This window comes from Protobothrops mucrosquamatus, unplaced genomic scaffold (genome assembly GCF_001527695.2).
Source record: "Protobothrops mucrosquamatus isolate PMUCROS unplaced genomic scaffold, P.Mucros_1.0 scaffold1251, whole genome shotgun sequence".
In the NCBI taxonomy this organism is placed as follows: Eukaryota; Metazoa; Chordata; class Lepidosauria; order Squamata; family Viperidae; genus Protobothrops; species Protobothrops mucrosquamatus.
In genome coordinates this window covers 299,320-313,135 of record NW_015387457.1, presented here as the reverse complement: position 1 = coordinate 313,135, position 13,816 = coordinate 299,320, and the positions used below count along the sequence as shown (strand labels likewise).

At 34.5% G+C, this 13,816-nt stretch overlaps 1 protein-coding gene across 2 annotated transcripts in view; it reads right to left on the bottom strand.

Moving 5' to 3' along the window:
- The window catches only part of PLS1 (plastin 1), a gene marked incomplete at its 3' end in the record, with an annotated part of 45,313 nt that overhangs the window by 4,418 nt on the left and 27,079 nt on the right, over positions 1-13,816 (bottom strand). For both annotated transcript variants that reach the window (XM_015821096.1, XM_015821097.1), the window contains 7 exon segments: positions 2,361-2,439; positions 6,682-6,877; positions 8,018-8,113; positions 9,074-9,216; positions 9,322-9,487; positions 11,275-11,356; positions 12,282-12,414. In XM_015821096.1, coding sequence (XP_015676582.1) covers positions 2,361-2,439; positions 6,682-6,877; positions 8,018-8,113; positions 9,074-9,216; positions 9,322-9,487; positions 11,275-11,356; positions 12,282-12,414 — 895 coding nt within the window.

The following is a 13,816-nucleotide window of genomic DNA, read 5'->3' as shown; positions in this document are numbered from 1 at the left end:
ATCAAGGAGAGAAGCAACCTAGAACTAAGGAGAAACTTCCTGACAGTTAGAACAATTAACCAGTGGAACAACCTGCCTCCAGAAGCGGTGAATGCTCCAACACTGGAAGTTTTTAAGAAGAAACTGGACAGCCATTTGTCCGAAATGGTATAGGGTTACCTGCCTGAGCAGGGGGTTGGACTTGATGACCTCCAAGGTCTCTTCCAACTTTATTATTATTATTATTATTATTATTATTATTATTATTATTATTATTATTATTATTATTAGTCATGACACATCACATGATGCGCTGAGTTTGACACCCATGCTCTATACCACTGTTATGTGTGCATATGAGTAAGTGGGATAGCACATAATGGGACAAGATGTAATTGGGGAGAGGCAATACCTCAACCTGTCCTAATGCCACATAGGGCTTTAAAGGTCAAAAACAGCATATTGAATTGTATCTGGAAGTGAACTAATAATCAATGCAGATCATGGAGGTGTGTGTGTTCGCCTAAGGCAGGGGTGTCAAACTGCCGGCCTGCGGACCGGTTGCATCATACAGAGGCCGCACCCACACCAGCTCCGGCAATGCAAAAAAAGTCACAATATGTTGTGACATGTCACGTGATGCGGCGAGTTTGATACCCGTGTCTAAGGGCACACATAACACAATAACAGAATTGGAACGGACCTTGGAAGTCTTCTAGTCCAATCCCCTGCTCAAGCAGGAAACCGTATGCCATTTCAGATAGTTTCCTTTGTCTGAAAAGGTAACTTTATCATACCACTGCATTTTGCACCAGCTGAAGCTTTTAAATACTCTTCAAGGACAGCCTCATGTAGAGCATATTTAAGTACTTTATTTGGGAGGTGAGCAGAACTTCATGGTTTCTGAACAAATACAACTGGCACACAACAGAAATTTGTGTAAAGGCCCTCCTAGCCTGTATCTACTCCTCAAGCAGAAGTCTTGAAAGTAGAAAGAACCCCAGATTGCACACTGGGTCTGTCTGGACCAGTGCCACCCCATCTAGCACCAAATACCAGATCCTGAAGACCCAAAACAATTTAGTTTTATTGTTCCCCATTCAGTCTCGCAGCCTCCAGGCACCAAGACAAGACATCAACAGCACTGCTTAATTTACCAGGGTCAGAGATATATAATAATCCCATAGCAACAAATGATCTCACTGAGCAATTTCATGTAGATGTTAAATAGGAAGGGGGAAAGCTCTGAATTTTGCAAGGGTCATGGGCAGAGCCTTTCACTGCCAATCAATACCAACTAATGCTGGCCCCATAGGAAGAAAGAGAACCAGTCCAATATTGTGCCACCCCCAATAATTGAAGCTCATCCAGAAAGATACTATGATTAATGGTATTGAAAGTCGTTGAGAAGGCAAGAAGAGCCAGGATGGATGCCCTACCTCCACCTGATCCCATCAGAGATCATCCAAATCAATGTTGTTTCTGTATCCAGAAACACGTCCAGGTCTGGATCCTGACTGAACCTGCTGTGTGATCACCACCGCCATGAGTTTCCCTAAAACAGGGAGGTCTGACACTGGCTGGAGGTTGTCCTGTACAGTGGGATCCAGTGATGACTTATTTAGGAGGGGGCAAATCAACACTTCCTTAAGAGGTGAAGAAAAAAACCCATCTCAAGGATAAATTCACCCCAACAAAAACTCATTCACATATCACTCCCCCCCCAGCAGTCTTAGCCAATTATGGGGTGCATGAGTCTCATGAGCAAGTGGTCAAATGGATCCTTTCTACTTCCTCAGGGCCAACAGATTTGAACTGTTCCATATTGAATTATCATTGTTACATTGAGGGGGAATCCAATGAAATGTAATATAATAATAAACTATTACCATCTTTATTTCATTATAAAATAGTACTGTATTGAAACAATACTTATTCAAGAGGTATATCAGAAAGAACATGCAATGTAGGCTCTCAAATTGCTCCTAGAATTGATAGTTGTCTGTAAAAAAAAATCAACTTTGCATTCTAGCCACCAGTTCAATTCTCCAATATCTTTAGGGTCATATTCAAATCGTCAATATACCTAAAAATAATACTGCCCAAACTGGCAACAGTTTTGAGCCAGATACAACAACCTTGCCCTTGGATGCAGATATAAAATAAGCATTAATTCAAATAAGCTTAAATGAATCAGCACAGGTGTACTAGGAAAAATGGTGACTGAAGTTGGTACTACTGCATTACCACGTATAATTTTATATCAAACCTTGAAACAAAGAAACAATCTAAAACACTTAAGAGCATTGGTATATTTCAGCATATTTTATCTGAGCAAGGTTTCCTCAGGGTAAAAACTACATAAGGATTTATTTTTTTACCTGTATAAGTGATTAATATAAGGAGTTACACCCAATGAATTCATCCAATTTCTAAATGTTCTTTCTTCCTTACTTTCACCTACAGTACAAAGATGATAATTTAATTATATTCTGATTTTTGGTCTGTTTTTAAAACTATTGAATCCCAAATAGAAGGTATGATATCACAAAGCAGGAGAAAGAAATGCTATCATAAAGTGGAAAGATATATAAATGGGTGAAGAATAAACAAATCTGAATTAAATCAAACTATAAAAAGGATACTTACTGTGCAAAAATACTTAGAGCACAGTAATAGCAAAAAAAGACCATCAAATTGCATGTTTGAGGTCTATATGACTACATCTAGTCAAAGCCCATTTCAGCTGCCTATAATACTGGCCAATAGGATTGGTCACTGGCACAGTTCAGGAAAAATCTATATTTTCTTTTGCAGCCTTCATTATTTGACATTTCTTCACAATGTACCAGTTCTCATTAAAATCATGCATTAACTGTGTCATTATTTCATATATATATGTTGAGAAATATATATATGTGAAATGTTATCCAATTGCTTATTCACTAACCTTATTATATAAATTGGCACTATAATCCCTTTTGGGATTAATTATTAAGGTTTGTTTCAAAAGGTATTTCAATCTGTAACTGAAATATATTCTGAATACTTCAGAGTGAATTAACATGCTTCCAAGAAAATTGGTTATCGAAAGAAGGGATGCTAAAGAGTACATTTGGCAAATTCACAATAAAAATTAAAACTTCATGCTAAATAATGCAGAAAATAACATGCAAGCTGAAAAAAATCAATTCTGACTGAAAGAACTGTGAAAGTAAAAAAAAGGTTACATTTAATATGCCACTCTAAAATCAAATTCTTAAACTTCTTCATTACCACCCACCATCACTATAACTTTCATTCTTGTTCACTGTTTAATAGGTACCTTCTCAAGAATATATGCGTTTGCTTTCTGTGGGATAGATATGAATAATAGATAACCAGCACAAACTGGAACATGGTAATAACATGCCTTGTGGCACTTTTCTTCTGTAATCGCAATGTTGGGCAGCAATTGGCATACATAGAGATCAGAAACGGATATGATCAAACATGCTGATTATTTTTCATTTTCTCAAAATAGAAAAACGCTGAATATTTAATTTTGGTCATCAAAATAGGACTAACTTCAAATTCATTTTGCAAGGAAAATAAATCTATCCATCTTCAGTCATGACTGTATTGAGCATAAGATATATTTCTCCATTGGATTTTATAGCAAGCAACTCTCAGTACTGCCAATCAAAACACAATTCATTTTGTCTATCTTTTACTCTTATTGTATTACTTCTAATATTTGAATATTTTTATAATAAAATTAAAATGGAATTACAGGTAGTCCTCAAACTATCCCTGCATGGCCAGAGATATTTCCAAGTTAAGACAGCACTTGAACCAATGGTAGTTACAACCAGTCCTTGGAGTTCCAGCCATCCCAGCAACCCCATTGTCACATGATGTCAACCTGGGTAATTGGCAACCAGTTCACCATTACAACTGCTTGCCAAGCTTCCTGAAATCATGTCATCATCTGCAATCTTTCCTGCTGGTTTTCCCAGAAAGTCAAGTCACTGGGTGTCACCCACCCACACATCCTCCCCCAGCCCCATTGCACGTGTACTGGCTGGCACCCTCTCAACTGTGTGGCACCTCTTGGGCACTCTTGCAGACCTGAACAACACCTCTCTTGTACCCTCCCAGACCTGTACCCTGCTTCTTGCCATAGCCATACTGACCTGCATGGTGCCTCTCACGCATCCCCTCACAACCTTGCTCCATCAGTTCTGGCAACCTGTGCTCTGCTGGCCCTGCCACTCCCAGTTGATATTTGCTGTTTTTTCCTCCTGCTGCTGAGGAGGCCAGTAGAGTGCAGGGTGGCAGAGTTGGCAGAGTGTTGGTGGCCAAAATTATAGAGATGGGGGGAGACAGGCAGCTGAATGGAGTTCAAAAGGAGGCAGTCTTACCCATGCTTACTGAGGCTCAGAGCTGGGAAGTACCAACCCAGCAATGGTTTGGATTGGGATGGGTCCTTGCCTAAGGACTGGGTAGGATTTGTTTAATGATGGCAATGGGTACTAAGAGGATTACTGTGGCTAAGCAATCACGTGATATCACATTTTTTGACCAAATTGCTTAGTGATGGAAACTGTGATCCAAATTCTGGTTAACTGAGGACTACCTGTAAAACTATAAGAACAGCACCTAATCTCAGCCTTATCACACAAAATAGGACTTATCTGATGGGATGGCACAAATTATATCAGCTTAAATTTCTGCCACGGACTGCAGATATGTGTATCAGCACAGCTGTGAGGGGAAAGCCCTTGTGTTTTCAAGAATTATCCAGCAACCATTTCAATATGCTATGCTAAAAGGAATATAGAATGCCATATTATTCTGTCTGTCTTTGAAATGTTTCCAATCCAGTTCATAGTGATAACACTACTAGCAACTTCTAACTTTATTTCAACTGTGATAATTACTATAAATCTTAAAAAAACTATGTTTATTTTTTTATATTTGCCTTGTTTTTTTCTCCATAATTTTCTTTTATAAGCCTAAGGCAAAAACTGTCTTGGATACATGCCTTGAACAAATAGTTGAATTTAGGGAACAGAATTTTCACTCTTAACAACTTGATCTTTTCATTCACATTTGTGAGGTTTCATATCATGACTCCCAAGAACTCGATTACGTAATCAAGTAAAGTTAAGCTGGCATTTTATATGACTTTAAAATAAATGTCTAATACTAATATTTTTACACAGCTGTAATGGCATATTAAAAGAAAAACAACAGGTCATAAAAGCAGGACAGTTACAAAGAGGGCAGTAATAACAGTAATAGAATGAAAGGGAAAACAGATTTCAAACTATACTTTGACAAGCCAAAAGCCCTCGACTAAATACAGTACCTACAGTAGGAGGAGTCAAATCTGCATTTTTGAAGAAAGATTGGAAAGTTATGAAACACAAGATTATGAGCACTAGCTTAATTTCACTATTTGAGTGTGCTTAACTCCTAAAAAACACTTTAAGATCCAAGATCTTGATGTGATTGGAACTCCTCCCCATCCACATACCCTATCTCCAGAAATAGGTATTTCTTACATTCAAAAAAGCAAACTTCAATTATACAGGTAGTCCTTCCCTTATGACAATTGAGACCAAAATTTCCATTGCTAAGCAACAGAATTATTAAGTGAGCTTTGCCCCTTTTTACATCCTTTTAGCCAGTTGTTAAGTGAATCACTGCAACTAAGTTAGTAATTTGGTGGTTAAGTAAATCTCACCTCCCCATTGACTTTGTGAGGTCATATGAGCCCCGAATACTGCAACTATCATAAATACATGTCAGTTGCCAAGTGTCCAAATTTCTATCACATGATCACGGGGATGCTGCAATTGTCATAAGTGTAAAAAACAATCATAAATCACTTTTTTAGTGCCATTGTAACTTCAAATGGTCACTAAAAGAATGATTGTAAGTTGAGGACTACCTGAATTGGGGAAATCTTTTCCATTCTTAACTTTTGCAATTAGATTTATAAGTGTTTGTGTGTGACTCCAAATTCATGTAAAATTATATGGGTGGGAGCATGGTTGGAGAAAACACTGTGAACTAAACTTTCAAATGAAATAATATCATTTATGTTAGAGAACAAGGGACTTGATGTTAGAGAAACTTTTCACAGACAAGATGGAGTTGTTACTGATACAGAAGGTGGACTTCAGGATTTGGGGAAAATGCCTGCTCTGGAAAAGTGTACATTTTCCATTAAGGATCAGATTTGCAATCTGGGAGTCCCTTTTGAATCCAGCATTAAATCCTGGACCATTAATAAAATCAAAATATGCTTTTATTGACTTTGGTTGATAAATCATGTCCATAAGTGAAGAAGAAAAGCTTGTACACTGACAACCAAAGACTGCAGTTGTCTTTATGGAATGGTTTTGAAGACAATCCAGAAACTCAGCTGGCTAGAATTTGGCAATACTTCACTCTCCTTAGGATTTAGAAAGAAGCTCAAATCATAGTCAAATCTTTTAATCTGGTTTAGCATTTGTTTTAACTAAACTGTTGCTGTTTTAATTGTATTGCTCTAAGCTGTCCTAAGCCATTAAGGAAGAGGCAGCAGGCAAGTACACTATTAAACAAACAGGAAACAATATCCCCATTAGATTATTTAAATTAAAAAACAATAAACAACCAAAGGCAAATATTTCTCTAATATCCCAATTAATATGTGTTGAAGTTACTTACCTTCTAATAAATTGAAATCATAAGAATTGCTTTTAGGCTTCTGTAGGGCAGGGTAAGTATTAAAGAGGTTTGCAACAAAGGCTATATTAAGTTTAGGGTTGCCTGCAACGACATCTGTAGGAGTCACAAACTGTTTGCAACCCAATTTATCTGCTTGTTGAAGCATATATTCAGCCCTCCTCAGATCATTTGGTTCCTGGGGAAAAATAAATTGCAAATTTAAAATAAAATATATGCACCCAAGTTTGCATTAGACATAATATTCTAGTTACAGAAGCAAACCAGAAATCCTGGTTTTGCAGGATTCCTGATTGCATTTAAATGCATTTAGAATCTGCTTTGGATCAGTTATAGTAGTTCACCATACTCTTCCCTCAGAAGATCTAAAGGAAACAATTGTTTTCATTAAACACAAAATAACATTCTCAGAGGTTTCTTATATAATCTCCAAGAACAGACTGACTAGGCAAACACAATACGGTAATCAAGAATATATTATTATGAAAAAAGAAAAGCAGCCTATACAATGGTAAAAAGGGTAACATGCTTTGCTGTTATATTCCTAGAAGAGTTCTTCTGAAAATACTATCTGTTTTGTTTTCCTTTATTTCAGATATGTCAAACTTGCGACATCACGTGATGTCGCATGATGTATTGGAGCTTTTTCCCCATTGCCAGCAATGGGGTGGGCATGGTTTTCTTGTGACACCTCCGGCCCATGGGCCGGCAGTTTGACACCCCTGCGTTTATTTTCTCATTTTCTACTTGTTAAGGGACTGTTAAGATTTTACAAATGTTTCAAAGCAGGTGCCTCTAAACGTATGGAAACACATTCAAAGCATAATGTTTGAATAAGCAGCCATATCTTTTTCAGATTTACTTGTCTGTTTGGGAAATTTTTCAGTCTCAGAGCTTGAAGCCAGATTAGATCAGATCTGAATAGTCAGGATTATCTAAGACTATGTAATGGTAAAAAAGTCATAATTGGCTCTACCATATAAACTTGAGACAAAAATAAATTGAAATAAATCTTCAACTGTATATTTGAAGCATATTCTATCGATTTTCAAAGTATCTCCCAACATTAAGAGTCATAATTAAACTATCACATCAGCTGGCTGGATTATAACTTTTTTTAACAGTTCATCAGATCATACAAAACTATTCTTTTTTAAAAAAGGATTGAGTTAAAAGTATCATTGTTAATTATCCATTCAATCATACTGTTTAATTATCTATTCAAGAAATCTGTTAGATGTGTTTAGTAGAAATGCTATAACTTGGTTCTCCAACCTAGCCAGCGTTTGTAATCTGAAAGGTTTAATGGAACACTTACATTAAAGCCTGAAAGATCAATCACAATGGCTGTTTTTCCATTGTTGCCTTGTTTGGGTGCAATTTGATTCAAAAGATGATAGTAAGCTTTTGAGTCCTGAAATGAACAATGTAAATTTTAAACAAAAATTATTCATGTACACTGATCTGATGCTGAATTACTGGAATCGTTATACTAATATGCTGCTGTCATATTCTATATGTGTTCTGTATAGAACATAGCTTGTTACTGAATTTTCATCTCTCTCTCGGAGGATACCCTTCTGAAAAAGACAAAAGTATAGGATTATACTCAGGATGTATCTGCAGATTTATAGCAATAAAAAGGTGCCTGGATAAACTGCTAAAAAAATACAGGAGTTGATCTTGATGGAGAGCATCATCAAGTGTTACTGGCTCACAACAGAGACTTTGCAGAACCAGAAGAACTCCTCAGCTTAAAGTTCAGCTTATACATGAATTGAATCTCTATATACAGGTATCTAGGCTCACTTGTTTTCCTCTGGATCCAAAGTTCTAAACAATTCCAGTTGCAACTGTCCCACTTTTCTGGATACCAGAGCTTTTGGGAATTGTACTACATACAAGTTTAATAATATAATAAAAAGTAAGGAAATTATTTATGTTATTTCCTTATTTTATGTTTTAGGTATTAATTTGGTTCCATAATTCTTGATTCTAGAAATGATATTTTTCTTATAATCATAAGACTTAATTTTATATGCATTATTCTTCTACAAGTTTTATAAATGGCTTTTTGAGACCATGGAATTCCTTATCTGTCAGTCAAGTTTTATATACTCCATTCCAATAGAACTACACCCAGCCTCCTGGAGAAGACATTAAACCACTTATTAGCACACCTTTATTTATTTAAGAATTGGTCTTTCATAACTTGGCGATGTTTGGCAATAGTATGTTAGGTTCAAAATATTTCAATTAGTGTACTTTTTATTAAAACGCAACAGTGGAATAATTTATGAAAACTTTGATTAGTTCCATTTTTAAAATTCAGATTGTAATAATTGCTTTGTTTATTACAGTTTAAGTAAGATACCTTAATGTCTTGACCAAAGTTGCTTATCTTCTTCCACCCAGCATTATTCAAATGGTAGTTAACCCAGCGTAGCAGAAGTTCTTCTGGAGACAATTTTATTAATTGTTCCAATTCTTCCCCATCATTTAGCAAACCAATAAGAGCTGGAAAAGGTTTTCAATAAATATTATTCTGGAACTTCAAAAGAAAAACAAAATATGTTTAAGCTACAGAATTTATTATTCCTGATGAGTGTTTAAAATTCTCACCTTCGTTTCTGGAAATCTCTATATCAGAAAAAAGACCAACTTTAATAATTTGCCATAATAATCCTAACACCAAATGTGGCTTTCCATCTATTAGATCTTGTGATCCAATGTTAACTACCGTACAACCAATAGCTGATGCAGAATTTAGTGCTAGATCTAGATTTTCCTAAAAACAAAGCAAAAAAAAAAGAGGAAGAAACAATGTAAAATGAACAGACTAAGAAAGCATTTCATAAATCAGCTGACGTGAACTTTTTAGCATATTTAAAACATTGAAAATCAGCATTTAATAAGTTATTCTATAATATTAAGTATTTAATTTATTAATTTATATTTATTCTTTTAGTAACTTAACAATATAAATGTTACCATCATAACTCAGAATATACCTGTACTAGGATTTTCTAAAAATTGCTATATAACTATGATATCAAAATAGATATCATAAGAAAGATGTAAGAAAAATGGAGGTCTGAAAGCTAAATAAGGCCTTTTGAATCAGAGATGAATACACACACATACATAAAATGTTTTGAATGGAAAAATATATGCTGAAACAAAAGGTTGTTTGGTAGGGGGAAATGTAAAATTGGAGGTAGTTAATAGGCATAGCAAAACTAGAACAATTTGAATTGATATGTTCTACAAACATGTTACAAATGTATTACTAATATCACTCTGTGCCAAATTATGTACTAGAAATGAAAAACTGAGTCATTAGCTTTGCAAAAAAATTTCCAGAAAGCTTCCTGAAACTGTTCTACTCAAAGGCTCATATATTATGGATTTACTACAACAATGCAGTATATATAGAAAGTTTAAATAACTAGAAATATTACAATTGATTGCCTTCTTTTTATATGCATTTTTCCATCTATAACCAGAAGAGAGAAAAAAATCCCCAAATACAAAAATAAAATATAAGAAATATAAGAAAGCAGAAACAAAGATAAAGAAAATACAGAAAAATATTGAAAGAAATATTGAAAGTAAAATGTATGTTCAATACTCTTAAATATAATTGAAACCCAGGTCTCAAACAACAAATTAAACTTTGGCTAACTGGAGTCATATTGATCAAACTTTATGCAATAAAAAGCTATTTCCTATATTGAAAGTATTTTTTATTCTATTACTTCCCACTGGAGTAAAATTGTCCAGAGTTGCCTCAGACATAAGATAAGAAGACATATAAATTTAATAAATAAAACAAAATAATAAGTAAAACAATCTTCTTAGCTACACCCCATGAAGGATAAATCTCCTTGTTCAGAGTCTAAAATAACTAAAATGTCTTCAATGTATAATATCTACAAAACATAAAATCTCTGTCATTTCTAAAATGGAGATATGGAGATTGGAATCTAACCACCTATTTTTGGAGTGCCCAATAAACATGAAAGAGACTCCTCTAGAATTAATTGCATTCTGAGATCACAGAACACTTAATGTGACATTTTTAAAATTCTAACATTGGTTTGTTGTCACTCAGTGCAGGTTTTTTTATATGTATCTTAGTACAATTTTTCAGTTGCAGATTTAGATTAATTATATAATCAATTTCTGTCAATTTTAATCATTTAGGAGTTTCAGATTTTCAGTTTCACACATCAGGCCCAAATTGTAAAATTAAAATACATTTCAATCAGATGTGGTATATTGCAACTTAGCAGTATTAAGCCAACCAAATTCTTTTAAATGTTTTAAAATAATAATTAGCTACATGCTAATTAGGTATATAGGATTAATACTATTCTTGCTCAAAATTTTTGGCTTGGGCAAGAAATTTTCAAGTTTGCATTTGCATCATAGTGTAATTTTACATAAGAGCTACGATCAAATTTTAATCTCCTTCCCAAACATCATCCATATATGTCTTGCAGCTTACAATTTGCCTTGTTCATCTTCTTAATTGCCCTTGAACTAGCTAGATTTTGACTATGGTTTACTTACTGATCTAGTGAATGCAGTAAGCTTCTTCTTATTAATTGCTCTTTCATCAATTGTATCTGGCTGAGATAAATTAACCATTTTGCTTGAAAATAAAGAAAAATAATTGTTAGCTTAATCTGAAAAAAATAGTGTGAGTGATTTAAAAGATTGGCAGATTAAAATTATCCATAAATGTGAACAAATTAAATAGCAAAACATTTAATAGAATTACAGAATATGGAAACTTATGGAATGAGTATTTTGTTTCCAGAAGTGGAATAATGTAAGTAACATGCATAGCTATAATTCATTTAGTTTTTTCATATACTGTTTTCAACTGTTATTAACTGAAGAATTTGCTTAGAACGTACTACAGACAGAGGAAGAGGCATAAGCATATTCATGTAACATACATTTCCTCCCTGCTAAGATGTAAAATAGCAGAACTGTCTTTGACTTAGCATGGAGAATGAAGACAATAGCACTTAGAAAACAGCACCATGCTAGAAACAATTAGCTTAAGTTTGATTTTCAAATGCTTATACTTGGATAATTTCTGGGATTAGTATTAAAGCATTCAATATACAACCAAGGCTACTGTTCATTCTTATCCAAGGTGGATATGAATGGTAGGGGAGGTAAGGGAGAATGGACATTTCCTTTGTAAAATTCCTCAATGAGACTGCTAATAGCAATGCAGAAGCAGCGATTATGAAGCATACCATGACTGGAGAATTTGCCTAATGACAACAATTGGACTTGAAAGGACTGCCTTCATAAGTCAGGGCAGTCACATGACATTGCATTTTATGACTGTGCCGCTTAGCAGAATTCCAAATGCCAATTAATATTCATAAGCGAGGACTACCAGTATATGGTTTAATTTTATTGATTTCAATGAATTCAAAATTTGCTTAACTTTCCAACTAAAATAAATAGGGCTAATAGTATCAAAATTAAGCAATGTTAATGTCTTAAGAACTCACCAGCCAGTATTTTGATAAATATTTTTTAAAAACTGAACATACCAAAGAAGGATACCATCAGCAAGTGAATTAAAAAGGCTATTATTTGATGGATCCATAGGGAGACAATGTTTGCAGTCAGGGTCATCTTTAAGAGCTTTATTTATCCAGTTAACAAATGCAACCTTGTCTTCTTCTGGAAAATACAAGAGGAAAATATATTTTAAGAGCAGTCTAGCAATACATGTACCACAGACTCAACCTTGCTGTCTTTGCACACTTGTAAAAGCAATCCTAATAGGGAATACTATGTTATATATCCTTAGTAATCATTGAAAATAGGACATTAAATTGTGTCAATGTGAATACTTTTCTTTGTGGAGTATGATGGATATAAAACAAATATTTAGATATGAGATATATAAAGGTATTTAAATATGAGATATATAAAGATGAGAAAATTTTGATTTTTTTGAATATCAAGGTCCAATTCTCTTTGCTTAAGCTCTGCCAAAACTTTTAACTAGACTTCTTCATTTAGAGGTTATAGCCATTATAAGAATAATAAGAAAAACTGAAGTTTATATGATTTTTCAAAAAGATGGTAAAAATATCCAATAGTGTACAATGAACCAATGATTCACCCTAGCATTTCAATTGGCAAAATTTCAGCCTAGCCTCAGAAATGACATAACCAAGTTCCAAATAGGAGAGTGCATTTATGGTTTATCAAGGGACATGGAGAACAGCCTTTAAAAAGTTGGACTGAATTACTTCCAAGGTAGAAGGTCCATATAGCTGCAAAAAAATTCTATGTAACATGACTGCAGTCCCATAAAAGTATTCTTATGCAGCAATAGTATCGGTTCAATAAGATGATGGTCAATGGAAGAAGAAGCTAATTTTCTTCACAATCTAATACGTTATTAGGAATTGTTAGATACTATACTGTTTTATTCTTACAGGTAGTCCTTGACTTATGACCAGTCACTTAACAATCATTCAGACTTACAATGGGTCTCCCTGGGTACTCGCTACCCAGTTCTAATATTCCAATCACTGGGTCTCTCTCTATGGTCATATGATTACATGTCAGATACTTGGCAATTAATCCCTATTTATTATCATTTGCAGAATCTCGCAGTCATGTGTCTACATTTTACAATGGTTTTGCTGAAAACAAGCATTTACTTTCGGTTTTTGAGAAAGCCAACCCATAGTGAATCATTAGTTCAGTTAAAGATCGTGGCATTCACTTAACAACCACTGCAAAATATTGTAAAATTGGGTCAGTCATGTGGACTAGGTTAGGGACAGATCATATTGGAGAAAATCTACTTATGTAGTCATTAAGAGTTGGCATGATATGATGGCATATCAACAATCAATCCAAATTAAAAGGCAGTGGGGCCTCTACCCTGGCTGGGTAATTACAATTTCAGTGAGATGTCCCCAGGAGGAACATCTCACTCTCAAAAGCTGCTGAAATGGATAAAATCTATGTTCTTCATTTTTCAGTCATTGTGCAAGAAAGGAAGGAGACTGTCATGATTATGGAAATATTAGCTCCAGTGGGAGATGGAACTGTTGAATAAGGA